General features: G+C 47.6%; 1 protein-coding gene across 3 annotated transcripts in view; it reads right to left on the reverse strand.

Annotated features, from left to right (window-relative positions):
* Positions 1-20084, reverse strand: part of PITPNM3 (PITPNM family member 3) — a 109546-nt gene that overhangs the window by 51726 nt on the left and 37736 nt on the right. For all 3 annotated transcript variants that reach the window (XM_048518768.1, XM_048518769.1, XM_048518770.1), the window contains 2 exons: positions 11505-11612; positions 2904-2951 (listed from right to left, as the gene is read on the reverse strand). In XM_048518768.1, the coding sequence (XP_048374725.1) occupies positions 2904-2951; positions 11505-11612 (156 nt within the window). The remainder of the gene's footprint in view (positions 1-2903; positions 2952-11504; positions 11613-20084) is intronic.

The following is a 20084-nucleotide window of genomic DNA, read 5'->3' on the forward strand; positions in this document are numbered from 1 at the left end:
TTGGAATCTACAATGATGATGGATTTCAAGTTGGCATGTCGAAGCCACGGAGGGAAGACAAACTGAAATCTGCGGGGAGCCTAAAATAACAGGAATTGCGGGGAAGGGTGCAGACGTGCTTTATGGCTATTCTAACTCCAACAAAGCCATTGCCTTCATGGGGGGCTTCTGAGGGAGAGAGACATAAGGACATTTGCACCCCCCTTTGCCAGCATTTGTAGCATTTCACACATTATGAACCAGCAGACTCTGGCTTACCACTGAGGGCACCAAAGCCTCCTCAAGAAAACCATGATCGTAAAAATGTGGGACTACACTTCCCACAGAGCACATTTTAAGGAGTATACAGAACAGTGGAATGCGTGCAGTGGTCCTGTCACCAATAAAAAGAAATCACTCTTACAGGCTTCAAGCCCTGGTAGGACAAAAAGAAAAAGAAGACTCCATACTGCACCTGTCATTTTTTTCTGCTAAAAACAGTTGGGAGGAAAATGGTAGAGGGTCAAAGAATCAAACCCTCCTTTGCCAAGCAATGCAGCCCTAACCAATATCCCACCCCCACTCCCAAAGTTTCACATGGGGGAAACCCAGTGATGGGTTTCCAATCTAACAAGCTGTTCAGTCCTTTTAGCCCCTGTCAGATGTTATACCCAGGGATTTCTAGCAGTGAAGGAGGGTGGTGCTCTGGTTGGGGTGGGGGGGAGGAGGGTTGACATCCGATGCCCAGGGAGGCTGCACTTCACCTCTATTGTCCTAATGTTAAAAAAAGAATGCTACAATTACAGAGAGAAGCCACCACGTTGCAGCATCACTGGGGGGCGGGAGAGGGGAAGGCTCCTCTTATCCACACATTCCCATAAGAAATCAGGCTGCTTTTCTGCCATCTGTTGCACTATTAAAAGCTGTTTATCATAACAAATCTGCCAAAGAGAAATAAACTTGCACGCAGCTGCTCGCATATGCTTCCCATTAGCAAAATAGAAAAGAATACTCAGAAGTTACTAAAGGCCAAGGTGCGTGCTGGCGGCAAAGACACAGTGATGGAGGAGAAAGTTAAGCACGAGGGAGGGACTGTGTGTATCTGCTTGGCATGCCGGAGATCCCGGGTCCCAGATCCCTGGCCTCTCAATTGAAAGGGTCAGGTAGAGCAGGTGACAGGAAGGAAAGACTTGAGCCTGCGACACTGGAGGGCTGCCGCCAATCAGACTGAGGACCAATGATTTGGCTGGGTGTGTAGAAATTTCTTCGGGACCACTCTGGCCCCTTTCCGCACGTGCAGAATAATGCACTTTCAATCCCCTTTCACAATTGTTTGAAAGTGGATTTTGCTGTTCTGCATGGTAAAATCCAGCTGCAAAGTGCACTGAAAGTGGATTGAAAGTGCATTATTCTGCACGTGCGGAAAGGGGCCTCTGGAGCTTGCCGAGGCTTTTCATGGAGCTTTGAAATAGAAGAAGAGTTTGGATTCACACCCCGCTTGTCTCAATCATAAGGAGACTCAAAGAAGCTAACAAACTCCTTCCCTTCCCCCAACAGGCACTAAGTGGGGCTGAGAGAGTTCTGAGAGAACTGGCCCTGGCCCAAGGGAACCCAGCAGACTTCATGTGGAGAAGCAGGAAACAAACCTGGTTCGCCAGATAAGAGTCTGCCGCTCATGTGGAGGAGTGGTGTATCAAACCTGGTTCTTCAAGACTGATTATTTATTTGTGGAATTTATACCCCGCCCTATATGAAGGTCTCAGGACGGCTTACAAAATTAAAAACAACTGTAAAAGCAACAATATAGTCCACCACTCTTAACCACTACAATATGCTGGTAAAAGTTGGATTTTGTTTGTGGGAGCATGACTGACACATAATCAAGAGCCTTTGAACCTGGACCTACTAAGATTTAGAAGAAGAAGCAGAGTTTGGATTTATATCCCCCCTTTCTCTCCTGTAAGGAGACTGAAAGGGGCTTACAATCTCCTTTTCCTTTCCCCCTCCCCACAACAAACACCCTGTGAGGTGGGTGGGGATGAGAGAGCTCTGAAGAACTGTGACTAGCCCAAGGTCACCCAGCTGGCATGTGTTGGAGTGCACAAGCTAATCTGGTTCACCAGATAAGCCTCCACAGCTCAAATGGCAGAGCGGGGAATCAAACCTGATTCTTCAGATTAGAGTGCACCTGCTCTTAACCACTACACCACACTGAACTTAAGGGCAGCAATGGAAATATTGAGAACCAATTCCATCTTGGTTTTACCACCAGATTTGGACACGCTGCCACAAGGAGAGACATGTCTTGCCTGCAAAGTTACAGAACCTCCACCCACTTCAGGCTCACCAAAGTTCAAGCCAGAGCATCTTTCAGTGATAGCCCCTGTCAGGGGCTCATCGCTCCTTCAAAGACGGCTGGATAAATTGCAACCAGTGTGAAGAGATTTTTCATTTTGCCCTACTGGGCCGTCCACCCCACCTGCCTTTTGGCACCTGCCCTGTGATTTCAGGAGGGGGAAAACCACAAATCTAAGCAGAGGAAGTGGCTGGCTAGTGACCGCTTTGTTTACCTTGGTTCCCTGATAGTTCAGCCCATGTGAGGGCAGACATTTCTCTGATACCCGGAATAACTACTTATGGGACTTCTTTAAGAGCAGAAGAGCCAGAGGAAAAGTTCCTTGTGGCCATTGACTGGACACAGAAATACGTACACCACTGAGTGTTTGCAATGCTATAAATAATAAAACTTTATAATCCTCAAGAGACCGGACTAAAGCCAAGCCTGATTTCTGCCTCCAGATGGCCACAGAAAAGAGCATTATGGAGGATTTAAACTCGGTTGTTATTTGTGTTTTTAGGCATAAAGCTCTCTTAGGATGTGTGCCCAAAAAAATAAAAACAAAGAGGAATTGAGAGAGACTCACGTTGTTTCTCCTGCAGGACGCCAGATGAACAAAACGCAGGGTCTTCGCCTACCAGGAGGGAAAAAGGAAGCAGGGTTAGCATCTCTTTGAAAGGCAGCTGATACCCAATTCTACCTGGCGCATAACAAAGGGCCCGCTGCCTGCCCTCCCCATTGCTTGTGGTCCCAAAATTCCCATGGCGAAGCCTGAAAAAAGGGGGTTGGAGTAGGCAGGCTGATCCAGGGATGACCTTATCCAGCCCTCCGCCTTCCACTTCGGTGATGCCGTCCCTTGCAACCACATCAGTCACAGCTGTAAAGCTGTCAACCGTGCAATTCTCACTGTGAAGCAAGAGAAAATGCAGACAACAATGCCCCTTCTCCTCTCCGAGAGAGCTCCAGAGACACAACTGCCAGGAACAAACTTTGTTTCCACCCTGACCACCCCCACTTTGCAGCGCGGTTTTCACAGAATGCCACTAACAGTTGGAAGTGGAGGTATTACTACTGGAAAGGAGGGACAATTTCAGGATCCGGGATCCAAGACCTCGTTTACCTCCACAGATGCAATTCCAAGTGTTCTTGGGATGGTCCTTTGGGCCTCAGATTTGTATTATATTAAATCGCTATATATTGGTTAGGTTGCCTGCCTTTTGGGAACAGAAATGTGTTTGGGGGAAGCTGCTGTAAGTCACGCTGAGGCCACGGGACTCTACAGCTGATGAGTATGTGGAACTCGCTTCCACAAACTGTAATGATGGCTTACTAGCATGGATGGCTTTTTAAAAAGGGGGTTAGAGAAATTCACAGAGGGATGGGATCACAGTCTGTAACAATTGGGTGATTGATGGACAACCCAGGAAGGTCACACACATACACACACACCTCTTCATGTTGTGGTCTTTTGCTTCTACATGTCTAACTGGTCAGGATGATTTCAAATCTCTGATCCTTCTTGTTTTAAAGTGAAAAATATCCTGTTCACTTTATATCTCCCTCATGTGAGCCAGAACAGCAGTTCTTTGTGGGAGCATGACTGACACATAATCTCCCTCATGTGAGCCAGAACAGCAGTTCTTTATTTGCACACTGTCTCCCATTTCCTTGCTTGCCCCCATAAAACAAAGACAATTTTAACAGTGGGGTGCTGTGTGGTTTCTGGGCTGTATGGCCGTGTTCTAGCAGCATTCTCTCCTGACGTTTTGCCAGCATCTGTGGCTGGCATCTTCAGAGGATCTGATAGTAGGAAAGGAAAGCAAGTGGATCCTCTGAAGATCCTCTGAAGATGCCAGCCACAGATGCAGGTGAAACGTCAGGAAAGAATGCTGCTAGAACACGGCCATACAGCTCGGAAACCACACAGCACCCCAGTGATTCCAGCCATGAAAGCCTTCGACAATACAATTTTAACAATTATTTGGGTATCCAAAAGCCAGTACTATCCACAGCTGCTATTTTATACATATAAGCAATGCCATTTATAAGCGGCATATAAAACTGTGTACAGACACCAATCTACTACAAGAACAAAGGTGAAAAATAAAAACAGACAACCAAAACCTTCAACAAAAGTTACGCTAGAAAAGGAAACAAATTTGGGGAAATCATTCACTCAGCCCTACTGGCTGGAAAGAGAATGTTGGAACGGACAGAACTTTAGTGCCGTCTGACAGAGCTGGGACACATCCTTAAAGCAGATGGAACTAAGGAACAAGGAGTCCCTGGAATATGTGGAAACTAACCTGTGGAGCATTTTTGGATGTTTAAAAACAAACCGCATCTTGAGTTGCACACTGACGAAAAAAGGGAACCAGTGCTGGGAAAACGCACAATAGAGGCTGCTGCATCCTGTGCTTCTGTGGAACAGGATACGGCAGCTGCAAAGTGCATTGAAAGTGGATTGAAAGTGCATTATTCTGCATGTGTGGAAGGGGCCTCTGAGCTTGCAGGGGCTTTTCATGGAACTTTGAAACACTTATTTGGCATAGAAGAAGAGTGCATTGTGCATTGCAAAGTGCATTGAAAGTGGATTGAAAGTGCATTATTCTGCATGTGTGGAAGGGGCCTCTGAGCTTGCAGAGGCTTTTCATGGAACTTTGAAACACTTCTTTGGCATAGAAGAAGAGTTTGGATTCACCCCCCAAGGGAGCCTACAAACTCCTTCCCTTCCCCTTCATACAACAGATACCTTGTGAGGTGAGTGAGGCTGAGAGAGTTCTGAGAAAACCGGGACTGTCCCAAGTGCACCCAGTAAGCTTCATGTGGAGAAGCAGGAAACAAACCTGGTTCTCCAGATAAGAGCAGCCAACTGTGGGCAAGGGAAAGGGTGCTGCCAAGTTGCAACCAACTCATGGTGACCCCTTGGAGTTCTACCATCATGGGGGTTTTCAAGGCAAGATCTCAGATTGCAAATGCCTTAGCAGACCAGGTGCTCAGGAGCAGCAGCAGCAGAAGGCCATTGCTTTCACCTCCTGCCTGTGAGCTCCCAAAGGCACCTGGTGGGCCACTGCGAGGAGCAGAGTGCTGGACTAGATGGACTCTGGTCTGATCCAGCAGGCTAGTTCTTATGTTCTTAGGTGAGCAGAGGTGAGCCATTGTTTTTTTCTACACCACAGCCGCTGTCTTCTTCATTGGCATCCCATCCGAGTACCAACCCTGCTTAGCTTCCAAGCTCTGATGAGATCAGCAGAGTCTGGGTCATAGGGCCACGGGGACACTTATTCTAATTGCTGGCAATGTCCCAGAGCACAACCCAAATGCAACACACATCCCTGGGCCATTTCACAAGTTGGGCCCAACGCTTTTCTCGCCAGCAGAATGCTTCGTCTCCAGCGACAGCAACCTCCCAGAGTCGGAGTGTGGGGACACATCAGTCGCACGCCTGTTACCTTAATTAGAACCCATTAACTGGCTGGCTTCTGAAATGCAGGATGTCTGGTGTGAAAAGAGGACACAAAATTAGTGGCTTTTGCGGCTAGCCGCCAGGGCAGGAAATTATACGTTACTGCTGCCATCGTGAGCCCCGCAGGTTGACGCAAGCCCACGGGAACACAATCGACTTTCCAACAACCTCACGTCCCTTCAGGATAGTTGCTCATTTACCAGATTAGCTCAGCCTGGAATTTTATTCTGGAACACGTGAGATTTTATTCTCCCCACACTTCCTTCCTGTGAGCGTATGCAGATGACTTGCATTCAGCCAGAGCAGCTGCCCAGCAAGTCTGAGCAAGGTCTCCCCCCCCCCCCCGACCTGCAGCAACTCTCCGGGGTCCCAGGCAGGTAGGGATTTTTCTCCAAATTTTGCTGAAACTCTTGTCATTGAGAATGCTGCCCAGGACTAAACCCAGCATGCAAAGCAGGTGCTCTAACTCAGAGCCCCAATCACTCTTCAGAGAACATAAGAAAGAGTCTGCTGGATCAGACCAAAGTCCATCTAGTCCGATACTCTGCTACTCACAGTGGCCCACCAGATGCCTTTGGGAGCTCACATGCAGGATGTGAAAGCAATGGTCTTCTGCTGCTGCTGCACCTGGTCTGCTAAGGCATTTGCAATCTCAGGAGGATCAAGATTGGTAGCCATAGATCGACTTCTCCTCCATAAATCTGTCCAAGCCCCTTTTAAAGCTATCCAGGTTAGTGTCCATCACCACCTCCTGTGACAGCATATTCCAAACACCAATCATGCGTTGCGTGAAGAAATGTTTCCTTTTATTAGTCCTAATTCTTCCCCCCAGCATTTTCAGTGTATGCCCCCTGGTTCTAGTATTGTGAGAAAGAGAGAGAAAATGTCTCTCTGTCAACATTTTCTACTCCATGCGTAATTTTTATAGACTCCAATCATATTCCCCCCTCATACCTCTTAGAGAACTGTTGTTGCTTTGCACACCTGGTGCCTGTGCACACTGAAATCAAAAAGCAAGCTCACCAGTCAGCTAGGTCACAGACAAGCTGGGACTCCTGCTTATGAGTATTATTATTATTTATTACATTTCTAAACTGCCCCCCTCTTTCCAGCTTGAGGCAGTTGACAAGATAATAATCAAGGAACGACATACATAACATAAAACCATTTAATTACCCAAAACCTAAGTTACATCAACAAATCAACATGGCGATGCTACTCCATAAGAACATAAGAACAAGCCAGCTGGATCAGACCAGAGTCCATCTAGTCCAGCTCTCTGCTACTCAAGCGGTAAGCCCACCTTTCAGGTGCCATTGGGAGCCTCACATGCAAGGATGTGGGAAAGCAATGGCCTTCTGCGGCTGTTGCTCCCGAGCACCTGGACTGTTAAGGCATTTGCAATCTCAGATCAAAGAGGATCAAGATTGGTAGCCATAAATCGACTTCTCCTCCATAAATCTGTCCAAGCCCCTTTTAAAGTTATCCAGGTTAGTGGCCATCACCACCTCCTGTGGCAGCATATTCCAAACACCAATCAGGCGTTGCGTGAAGAAGTGTTTCCTTTTATTAGTCCTAATTCTTCCCCCCAGCATTTTCAGTGTATGCCCCCTGGTTCTAGTTCTCCAGTTTCTAAAAATTCTCACCCAGTAGATTTGCTGACTGGGAGAACTCCAAGACATGGGAAACTAAATCTCAGCCCCACTCACAGCAACTTGGGTAATAATAGCACTGGCCTGCCATAAAGACTTCTTGTAAGGATTAATGGATGTGAAACATACATGGGAAAAGCATGGATGTCCCATCAGGACTTTTTTCTGGCTATGGGCCAAGTGCGGGGCCAGTGCCTGCCCCTGTAAAATACTCAGGCTGCAGGGCACGCTCAAGTGCCAGCACTACTCAGTTTGGCAATGAAACGCCAGCCATTAGAACAAAGCGTTTCCCAATTACCTTTTGAAGGACGTCAAGATTTATCCTATTAGCACACAACATTATCCTTTCTGTTGTCTATGGTCAGGTCTCCCCTCGGACAAAGAAAACATTCCTTTGGGGTTAGCTTAACAGCTGGAGGAAACCTGTGCTATTTTACTATTGTGTAAGACACACTAATTGGTGGTCAAGCCCACTAGCAAAGTAACACACACACACACACATTTTAAAAATCTAGCAATTAGTTTCTGCATGTTGTAATACCACAGTCTCCAAAGGGCAATTACTGAAGGATCTAGGAAAAACAGGCAATCTCCAGCTTTGTCTAATAACAAAGGGCCTGAAGGACCTCAGGGGCCAAGCCTGCTATATTCCAGAATGTTTTTGGGGGGGGGGGCGGGGGGGGGGCTGCAACATTCTGCAGAAAACAGGACGCTGGCTGTGCTTTCAGCAACACAAAACACCTAATTCTCCAGTAAAAGAATTTAAAAGGAGTTCAAAATGGCATTAGTGCAAACAAAACCAGTATTTGAACAGTTTGGGAGTTAATGGGCTCATGCTGCACAGATTCTAGGGTTTGAGGGCTTCCACAAGGGAGCCAGTCCCCACCTTTTGTAGCAAGTCTCTGTGGCAACTAAGCCCCACAAGTACCCAAAGCTTCACCTGAAGACTCTCTGTCCATCTAGCCTGGAACTGCTTCCTCCAATTAGCAGCGCATCTGCAGGGTCTTTGGCAGAGAAGGTTCTTTACCAGCACCTACTCCCCTGTGACCCTTTTAACTGGAAATGCAGATTAAAACCAATCTGGGACTGTCGGCTTATGAAGCTGCATTTGCTCTCTCCCTAAACAGCTCCAGATTTACTGCTGGTTGCTTAGGGTTTTTAAAACTGTGAGTCATTTCAACAGCGGTGTGAGAGTAGTGGGCTAAGACAGGGAAGTCACAGGTCAAATCCCTGCTCAGCAATGAAGCTGTTGCTTCAGCTAGGGCCAATCACGTGCACACAGATTCTCACTCAGCCCAAACCATCTTGCAGGGTCGTTGTGAGGATAGAATAGAGGACAAGCATACAAAGTCCCTTGGCGGAAGGGAAGAATGAAAACATAAAGTAAATTCCCTGCTAAAATGCCAGCATAGTGTAGGGCAGTGGTGGTGAACCTTTGGCACTCCAGATGTTATGGACTACAATTCCCATCAGCCTGATCTAACATGCTGATGGGAACTGTAGTCCATAACATCTGAAGTGCCAAAGGTTCGCCATCACGGGTGTAGGGGTTAACACAGGGGTGGCCAACCTATGGTACTCCAGATGCCAATTGGCCATGCTGGCAGGGGCTGATGGGAATTGTAGTCCATGAACATCTGGAGCACCATAGATTGGCCACCCCTAGGTTAACATGTCAGAATATGATCTGGGAGATCCAGGTTCAATTCCCCACTGTTAAGGATGCTTGCTGGGCTAACCTGGGCCACCCCATTAGTTGGTTAATATGTTAGAAAATTCAGCTACCACCTCTATTATCTTAGCTGACCGATTGTCCAAAAGAAAACGTACCCAAAATATTGCAGGGCAATCCCTTACATGGGAGGGTAATATATTGGAGAAATCAGGTCTACAATAAGCATGCTTAAACTATGTTCTGCAGTTTCAGTAGCATTAAAACAAAGAACACATCCATTCTTGAGGGGGCAGCCTTTAAAAAAACACTCATTAAGGGAAGCAGAGGAAAAGGAATTACATCTTGCCCTGGGGAAGGCCCACCTTTGTTTAGGATTTATCAGTACGTTCAAGTAGCAGGCCATCTGGGCTCTCTCTAAAACAATACCATGGTAAAGAGGGGTACATGAAGAGCCGGTTTTACGGACCAAAGATTGGTAGTCGTGGTCAATGAGATGGCTTTTTATTATTCAGAATATTGGGTGGCAACATGAATAAGGGATCCCGAGACCTGTCTTACACCCTTCCACAGTCAGAGATGAGGATCAGATGGGTCAACAGTCTGACTCAGGGCATGGCTGCCCCGTCCAGCTTGGGGGGAGCTGTCCATGGTGCTTGTTGGTTTCAAAGGGACACAGAGTAGATTCTTCCCCCTGAGCCTGAGAGAAACTCACTCCTGAGAAGGCGTTCGTAAAAAAAGCACCGATGCCAGTTTGATGGCTTGGACCAGAGCATAGGTACCATTACACTGGGTTGCTTTGTCAACTGAAAGCACAGAAGGGAGATATTCCCGGAGACACGGTAACCTGAGACAGCCCCAGACCTGAAGCATGCGGATATTACTGTACGCTCGGCAGGCTGGCTGCACTGTGATGCACAAAAACAGCTAACAAAACCCAGACCCTTTAGCCGTCGCTCTAACCATTATAATTATTTTCATTATTAATATTAGTGGTGGCAGAAATTAATTGTGACATTTTGTCACACGCTTAACTTTCCCTTGTGTTTCTCATCCGAATCAATGAAACACGTAAACCGAGAGGGCGAGGACCATTCTGTCTGCAAAACTCAGGAAGATCGAGAGGCAACATCTTCCTGTCCCGCTACTTCCCACCCCCCACCCCCCAATCTTGCTGGCTGCTTTTTAAAAATAAGGGTTTGTTTCCAAACAGTGGAGAAGGCAGTTGGCTAAATCAGTAGCTCCATCTCGAGCCAAAAATACTGCATGATTAACTACAGTGACGGGCTCTATCAATATTTTGGCAGGTGATTTCCACAATGTGAGCATCAGAATGGGAAGGGAAATCAGTATTTTCCAGAATGCTCAATAGCACTGGAGCCTGCAATATTCAACCCTGAGGGAGAAGCTCAGTTGCCCAACCCAAGATTCTCGGATCTCTGTTTTAGAAATCTGAGAGTTAACTGTGGTGGGAGGGGGAGGTGCTTTCATGAGCTCCAGGACTGGAAGGGGACTTGAACCATAGTCACCTGATTGAATGGAAGGATCCTTTTACTGAATTGGGTCCTTGGTCAACCTAGTTTGGTTTGGGGGGCTTGGAGGATAAACTCCTCCTGTGCTAGTCCCACCTTCAAGTTAAAATCTGCCCCCCAGTCTTTGGTTCTCCAGAAGACAATCACCACCAATAGTCTTTGAACATTTGGCTTGCAGAAAAGGTGTTGCCATAAAGCTCAGAAACCAGACACATCAGTGTTTGAGACCCAGCCTCTTTGGTGGTGCGGTGCCAAAAATCAGGAAGACCCTCCTTTCAGATTGCTTGCTTGGCACATCCTTTATTGAAGTTTAAAGGATGTTGGTTTTTTTACCCCAAACTTTTAATTAAGGACTTTGCTTTGTGCTGTTTTATCTGTTTCAACCAGTTGCTGTTTTGTCTTCGACTTTGTTAAATTTGCTTTAATGTTTTTGCAACAAAGCTTAATTGGCGGGGGGGGGGGGGCAGAGGAGCCTTTGAAAATCATTTTGTAAAGCAAGAGAATAAATGTATTGTCGAAGGCTTTCACGGCCAGATTCAACTGGTTGCGGTGGGTTTTCTGGGCTGAGCAGCCGTGGTCTGGTGGATCCTGTTCCTAACGTTTCGCCTGCATCTGTGGCTGGCATCTTCAGAGGTGTTTCACAGAGGAAAGTCTGTTACACACTGTGGACTTCCCTCTGTGATACACTTCTGAAGATGCCAGCCACAGATGCAGGTGAAACCTTAGGAACAAGATCCACCAGACCACGGCCACACAGCCTGGAAAACCCACCACAACCAATAGAATAAATGTTTGAAAGAAAGACTCTGGTGTCAGAGTTAAATTCCCAGAGTTTAAATATGAAACAATGCATGACAATCGTTACCTTGACTTTCTTCAAGCTTCCCAATGGTCTCGATCTGCTCCACCAGGTCATTGGAGTTCCACTGGCTCATTTCTAGGAGAATAGCATTTTTCCCTTCTGCCACTTCCTCTGCAGCAAGAGAAATAAGCATCAATTTCAGTGACAGCCAAGTAAACAAACGCAACATAATCTCTTCTAGCAATTATCAGAGAAATCAAGCAACCCATTGTGGGAACACCAAAGTAATTACACCAATGTGTACTTACACTCACAACATGAGTAATATTTAAACCAATAATGAATTGGAATACAGTTGCGTCTTTGTTTTCTTGGTAGTGACTCAAAATATTATGAATACAGTTCAACAGGTAAGAATATATTGTATTGTCGAAGGCTTTAATGGGCAGAATCATGGCTATGGTGGATCTTCCAGCCTACATTGCTGTGGTCTGATACAGAGAAAAATGCATCTTACTGGGACCTGTTTCTGAAGATACAAGCCAGAAATACGGGCAAAATATTATTAGCAAAAGCCACCAGCCTGGAAAACCTTCAATAACCAGCTACACAACTTTACTGCCCAATCGAACCATGTGAGAAGGAGGATTGGTTTGAACAGCAAAGACCACTGTCTGGAGAAGAACCCCGGCCTCCCAAGAACACAGGCACCGAGCGTGTTTGTAAGGGACGCAAGATCCCAGAATGCTACTGGAACTCAACATACACAGTTTGGGTAGTCTGGCAGGATAAGCCTCAAGATGCGTTAGGGAGGCAGGCTACGTGCAGAGCGAGGGTTCACTCCACAGAGCAAACCCCCACCCCCATGAAACCTCAGCTAAACTTCAACGGGGTTCCAACCCCCTCCCCCCACCACCCCAGCCTTTCCCCCCAGCCTTCTATCCCACCCCAAAACCAATCCGGTGCTGCCCACAAGCCCACCCCCAGCTTTTCTGCAAATCCTTGCCACAATCCTCTCTCTTCTCACAGCACCGTTGCTCCACAAAGAAAACACTTAGCGGGCTAAAAAAGGAAACCTCACGCTTTTCTCAGGTGGAAACAAAAGGTCAGCCATCCTGGGCTTCCGCTCTGGAGAAAGACAGCTTCGCTTTCATTGAAGCAAAAAAAGAAAAAAGAAAAACGCACAAAGGCAGGCTGCTTGTTCGGCCAGGTCCTGCTCAGGAGGGCGGAAGCCCGGGAGCCTCCCCACCTGCCCCAGCCTACAAAAATGTCAGCAAGAGAGACAGACCCTTTCTTTTTTCTGCAATACGTTCCCCTGCCCACCATCCCCACCTGGGGCACCAAAGATAGCAGGGAGGAGAGTAAATCCATGTCTGAAAGGGACTCGGGGCCAGCCTATCAAAAGCCTCTTGCCCTGAAAACCCTACTGGGTTGCCGTAAGTCGGCTGTGACTTGACAGCACTTTACACACAAGGGAAGGCTGCAGGGTATAGCCCAGGGCCACACTTGAAAGAGAGACCACCAAACAAGACTCGGCAGAGGAAGGCACCGGCAAACCACCTCACCTTCTCATTTGCCTGTAAAGCCCCTTGCTGGGGTAACCATGAGTTACGACTTGAGAGGACATTACACATCACAAGCAGGGGTGGATTGACCATTAAGCATAAGCATAAGCATTTTATTGTCATTGTGCACGCACAACGAAATTTACAGCAGCATTCCTCGATGCACACAATTTCAGACTCATACCCCATCCTCACTTTCCCCTTCCTCCACCCATCCCTACACAGCCCCAAACACATCAACACGAAGCCACGGAGTTCAGCATAGCCACAGCTCTAGAGTAGAAGCTGTCTCTAAGCCTCTTTGTCCTAGTTTTGACAGACCTGTATCGTCTGCCGGATGGTAACAGTTCAAAAAGAGAGTGTGCTGGATGAGACGGGTCTCTCGGAATATTTTGGGCTTTCTTTAGGCTTCGGGAATTATAGAGTTCTTCCAAGGAGGGGAGAGGGCAGCTGATAATCCTCATAAGAACATAAGAACAAGCCAGCTGGATCAGACCAAAGTCCATCTAGTCCAGCTCTCTGCTACTCGCAGTGGCCCACCAGGTGCCTTTGGGAGCTCACATGTAGGATGTGAACGCAATGGCCTTCTGCGGCTGTTGCTCCCGATCACCTGCTCTGTTAAGGCATTTGCAATCTCAGATCAAAGAGGATCAAGATTGGTAGCCATAAATCGACTCCTCCTCCATAAATCTGTCCAAGCCCCTTTTAAAGTTATCCAGGTTAGTGGCCATCACCACCTCCTGTGGCAGCATATTCCAAACACCAATCACACGTTGCGTGAAGAAGTGTTCCCTTTTATTAGTCCTAATTCTTCCCCCCAGCATTTTCAATGAATGCCCCCTGGTTCTAGTATTGTGAGAAAGAGAGAAAAATTTCTCTCTGTCAACATTTTCTACCCCATGCATAATTTTGTAGACTTCAATCATATCCCCCCTCAGCCGCCTCTGTGCAGTAGTGATCAACCAGGAAAGACCCTGGTGGGCCAATGACCTGGGAGATTCTGGCCCCATGCCAGACCTTCCCCATCTTCAAGTTAGGGGCAGCCCTTGCCTCACACAGAAGAAGAGCAAGCTTGTTCATTGGCCCCAATCCTGCATGGGGTGCGTGGGTGTGAGAGCATACTCTTTCTCTCTGTCCCACCAATGATGGGGGCACTGATGCTTCCCAGTCCACTCATGTATCCAAGCAGGGGATGTTACCCAGCAAACTCCCTCTTGTTAAATGATGCACTGGGTCGGTCCAAAAAACAATTAACCCCCTCTCGTATGAAATCCCACCCCCTCTCTCTGGCCTGGGGGGAGCAAAAACCAAATGGCTCCTTTGAACGAAACCTCGCCGTCTACCAACCCCAAGGTCAGCCCATATCGACCGTGTGCTGAAATGCAGGCATCACGATGCTAATTAAAGCCAGGCGGCTGCGGCTGATTCACAGAGCAGGCAAGCTTGCAACGTCTGCTGATGTGAGATGCTGCGAGAGTTTATTACTGGCAGGGAAAAGCGGGGAGGGGAGAAACAGATTCGCCGTCCCTGGCGTCTGCAGCTTCGTTTCCACTGCGCTCATAATACGCTCCAAGTCCCACATGTAGAGTTGGCAACCGGCCCGGGAGAGATCGTTGCTGATTCCTGACCTTCGGCAAAGATGTGGCTGCTCCATTCAAGCCGGGGGTAAAAAATGCCTCGCCCCACCGGCCTGTCTTCTCCTTAGTCTCTCTGGCCCCTGTGAACTCTCTGGTTACCCACGAACATACCTGAAGCAGCCTTACACTTAAGCAGACCCCTAACCTATCAAGGTGGGTGTTGTCTAAGACTGGCTGTGGCTCTCCAGGGTCTCAGGTTGAGGTATTTTCCTGTCACCTTTCACCTTACTGCTTGGGCTTTTTAAATTGGAGATGCTAAGGACCAAACGAGAGACCTTTTGGTCTCTCCCCTGGGCTACAGTCAGCCCTACCCAGCTTGCAAAGTTTCTTTACTCGGTCCTGCCCTTCAGCAAACAGAAATAGCGTATTTGGCTTTATCGGCCTCAAAAACATACTTTGGGACCCAAATGAGCATGTTATGTGAATTTTAAATATCGAAATAACTGTATCCGCCATCTTGGAAAATGGCAGCTACAGGGAAAACACTCCCAAACTGGAATGTCTACCCAAGAAAAACTTATGTCAATAGAGTCTTGAAACACACAAACAATAGAATCCCACGTATATTTGCAGGATCCAGGGAATATTATTAATTGGGGATCCAGGGGATATAATGACTTTCCTCTTTCTTCTAAAGGGAAGAAGAAGAAGAAGAAGAAGAAGAAGAAGAAGAAGAAGAAGAAGAAGAAGAAGAAGAAGAAGAAGAAGAAGAAGAAGAAGAAGAAGAAGAAGAAGAAGAAGAAGAAGAAGAAGAAGAAGAGGAGGAGGAGGAGGAGGAGGAGGAGGAGGAGGAGGAGGAGGAGGAGGAGTTTGGATTTATATTCCCCCTTTCTCTCCTGTAGGAGACTCAAAGGGGCTTACAATCTCCTTGCCCTTCCCCACTCACAACAAACACCCTGTGAGGTAGGAAGGGGGCGACAGTGGGCTGGGCCAAAAGCTATCATGGGGCATCAGTACAGGAAGGGAGAGGGAGACTCCGACGCAGCATCCTGGAAGGCCTCACCCTGCTTACGGCTAGCCAAGCCACTGAAACTCATACGCCGCCCCTGAGGGCCAGACTCGAAAGCTGGTCTTGGCAGCTTTCATGCTGAAGGCAATATTAGAGTGCTTTCCTGGCTGAGCACCAGACATCTTGGGAGGAGTGGAGAGCAGCCCTATGCTTCAAGCCACCCTGAAACCTTCCCCGCTGCCACAGCAGCATACGAGGCATAGAGAGGAGAGAAAGAGAACTCAGCCCTCCCTCTCAGCAGTGGCCAGCATTGCTCCCACCATTAGGGATGCCAGCCTCCAAGTGGGGCCTAGGGATCTTCCAGCTCATCTCCAGACTACAAAGATCAGTTCCCCTAAAGAAAATAGATGCTTTGGAGGGTGGAATCTATGGCATCGTATTCCACTGGGTTCCCTGTCTTCCATAGGCTCCGCCCCCAAATCTCCAGGAGTTTCCCACCCTCTTGCTGACAACCCTCCCCCGCCCACCAACGGCCATGGCCCCATGGCAACCCTCCCCACCATAGCCCCTTGCAGGAGAGACCCCCTCCCCACATTGGTATCAGCACTTCCGGAGAAGCAGAACGTCAATGTGCACAAGGCGGACTGGATACTGGATACTTACGGGGAGAGGCTGAGAATTTATTTGTAAGTGATTTTAGAGCTAACCAGGAAAATAAATTTCTCCCTCCCTCCCTCCCTCCCTCCCCCCACTTCGCCCCACCAGCTACTCCTCCAATAGTTGAAAATTACTGGGTTTATTCTGAATAGAGCCTGAGGAAGGTCATCCCTTGCTCATTAGAAGCTCAACAGTGGCAAATAGGAGGGTCATTTATATGCACCCCACAGAGGCGGAGCTTCTATGGGGCCATCTGGGGACAAATGCCCCAGGCGGGCCATCGTTCGGTCACGTGGGGGGGAGGGGTGGAAAATCCCCTAACCCTAAAACCCCACACCTTTCCTGCCAGTTTACCTCATATCGCCTCAGGACCCATTTTGGGATTTATATATTGATCCTTTGACCATTCATACAGTGTGTGTTTTGGATCTGTGCAAGCACCCCTGTTTGTATGTAAGCTCATCCTTTTGCTCCTGGAAATATGCTGCTTTCCCCGGACGTTCCTTCAAGACTGGTAGCTATCGTCCCCTGAAACCATATCCAACTTCCTCTCTTTTCTCTTATATGCCTTGTGGGCACAGGTTTATTGCTTAAAACATAGTTCTTCTTGCTCAGTTCTTTATTCTTTAATAGAAGCCATTCAATTATACAACCACTGGCTCATTTGAGAGTTTTCGCCCAAGACTATCCCGGTATACGTAGGTTATCAAGTTACCCCCTCTTGCTCTCTGTGTGCAGCTAATTCCCCCAACTAACGTGGAGACTATCTACTCAGGGAAACAATCTCAGTCAGCAAAGCAGCCCATCCGTGCCTGATAAGCCTCCTCATTTTCTTGCATTTGCCCGCTTCCTCTCCGTCTGTGGCCTTTTCCCTCCCTTTGTTCCTCAGCCTCCCCAGAGATGCGTGGCTCTTTTACCTGCCTTCCCTTATCTACGCTGAGATAATGAGGCCTGCGATGCCTGCAAGGGAGATGAGCCGTGATTGCCTTCAGGCCTGGCGACTCGCAGAGGAGGCCAAGACGTGATGCCAGCGAGGGTCGAAGCCGCCCGGGTGCCAAACTCAAAAGGCTGGTCATCCCTGTGGAATGCACCAGATATTTGCACTTTTTTTTATAGAGAGGAGAGGGAGACAGACAGACAGACAGACAGACAGACAGACGCTAGCCAACAGCTCCAATCATTACCTGGTGTAGCCCTAAGGCAGAGAACATGCAACTGACCCCCACCACTCCCTCCTCTTCCTCCCCCTCTCCAAATCCATTTTCAGCAGAGAAAAGGGAAATGAGACAAGGGTTGTACAGAAAAACAATCCACCCTACATGGGGTTTCCAGCTCCAAAAATCTGTGCAGCATGAGCCCAGAGATTTGGGGATGGAACCTGGGCAGGATAGAGTTCGGGGCGGGGCGGGGCAGGGCAGGGCAGGACCTCAGCAGGGTATAACACCATACAATCCACCTCCAAAGCAACCTTTTTATCCCGGGGAACATGTGGTCTAGGGATCAGCTGCAATACTGGGCAGTCTCCAGGTGGCACACATGGAGATTAACAACCCTACAGAAACCTCCACAAAGGAGGCGTTGACACAACTAGTTGCTGCCCATGGCTGCAACGTTTGTGCAGGGCTGGATAGAAAGAAGCATCAGGAAGCCCTACCAAGAGGATTTTACATATCTCCTCATAAGCTGGCCTGCTTGATGAGCAGTGGCGTACCGCCTGCAAATGGAGTCCAGGGCAATAACTGAGTCCCCGTCCCTCCCCCCAGCATGGACAGCCGCTCTCCCCCACCACAAAGCCCTCTCGCCCATCTTCCACCTTGTGCTTTCCTCTCTCTGTCCCCCACCCCCATGACTAGATGGACTCAGCCCAGGGATATGTGATCCCATACATCCCCGTGAGCCCCTGCTGATGAGATCAGGAAAGGTCCAGATCAGGAAAGGTCCATTTGCACAGAGGGGGGAAAAGATGAAGTAAAATAAAGTGCTGCAGGAGGGTAATTTCTGAATAGGTGATAAAGTTTCAATTTCAATTGCCTGTGTTGTCATTAGGTAGCCTTCTCATCCTCCCCGCTTCATACTGCACTGCTTTCTGGATGCAGCAGAGTGCAGTTCAGTGTCCCCAAACTATGAGATCTAGCTCATTGGATCTTGGACCTCGAAATGTGAAATCCAGTTCAAGTGATGTATTACACTGTTTCCCTTTCATTTCTGTTTCATTCATGCGCAACAGCATTATGTACTGCTCACAGTGTACACTATATTGTTTTACTGCATGGTCCTTATTAAACACGCATTCCGCCCTGAGTCTCAAGAAGAAAGGTGGACAAAAAACAAGAGTCAGGAAGTAAATAAATAAATGCCTGCCTTCAAAGCACACCAATGCAGAACTGAGAAGATTCACGACCTCGTTTCACCAAATCTCCAAATACTAACGGGGCAATTCTTCTAATATACAGAAGTGTCACAGCAATTACCACTGTCTCATTGTCTTGCCCATGAATACGGATGCTCATTTTGATCCCTTTTTCTGTCTGAATGTTTAGTAAAGATCAGGCAAAGGGGGAAAATGTTTACAAATGCACTCCCTCAACAAGCAAAGCTCAGGGCGACTTACAACGAAGCAAAATACAATTCAACGGCCCATCTTAACAACAGTAGTATTAATAAATATATTGCAAATATAGATCACAATTTGAAACCAACTATAAGAATCTGTTATTGAAACTCAGCGGCATCCAACACCCCAACAGTGAAATCGTCTGGCGGAAATAATTCAAGCACTGCAAGATATGCATGATGACTAATTAAAAGCCTGTTGGAAGAGTTCTGTCTTGCAAACCCTGGTGAAACTAACAAGATCCTGCAGGCAACCTGTGTCTTTTGATAAAACATTCCACCAGGAAAGGGCCACCACAGAGAAGACCTCTCCCTGGTAGAAGCGAGGTGAGCCACACAAGGAACTTTACTATTTCAATCACAGTCTGACTTTAAAGCACCACATTAGCAACCAGGAACTGAAATTGAGGACTTGGCTAATAAACCGTCTTACCCGAATGCATTAAACCCTTTATTCCCAACAGATCAAACGCAGCTTTGCAAAGACTTGTCCCTATCGAAGCGACGGGGAATCCTCCATTGTGCATCATTTTTTAAAATGTAATTATTGTCTGCCACTGATCTATTATAGCATTTTTTTCCTACAGAAAAGAAAGGGTGTTTTGAACATCAAAATATTGCAACCGCTACTGTCACTGTGTACGCAAAAGTTGCTATGGAGAGAGCTGCGGTGCCTCCATCTCAGCAAAGATGCCACTCAGGTTTTAAATTATAGATCTAGCGGAGCAAACCCAAAAATAGCTGCACATTTTGCAGCAGAGACATAACAAAAATAAGTGATGGGTCAATGCTTCAGGGACATAAGTCCAGAAGAATCCATGGAGGAACATTTCCCAGCTTCTTCCTGTCTGTTAGGCAAGGAAACGGGGAGGGAGGAAGCCACGTTATGGGAAAACCCCGGCAAGTCCCACAGTCTGGAGTAATCCCATTAAACCTCATTTATAGATGGTTAAGAGGGACTGCAACGCAAGAGAAGGGAGGGTTGGTTCATGACCTTCAGGCTCTGCATGGAAAGCATTACTCTCTAGCCTGCAGCATGACCAGTCCAGAATAGGGATACTGCAGAGGAAGAGATGTAAATTCTTAGCCACTTCATGAACACATGAAATATCACACTTCGGAACCTGGTTGGACACTGGCTTTGCCAGAGTGTCGCTGCAAGAAGAAATGCTGCCATTCCAAGACAGCAGTGGCGTAGGACGTTAAGAGCTCGTGTATCTAA

The sequence above is a fragment of the Sphaerodactylus townsendi genome, linkage group LG16 (genome assembly GCF_021028975.2).
Source record: "Sphaerodactylus townsendi isolate TG3544 linkage group LG16, MPM_Stown_v2.3, whole genome shotgun sequence".
NCBI lineage: Eukaryota > Metazoa > Chordata > Lepidosauria > Squamata > Sphaerodactylidae > Sphaerodactylus > Sphaerodactylus townsendi.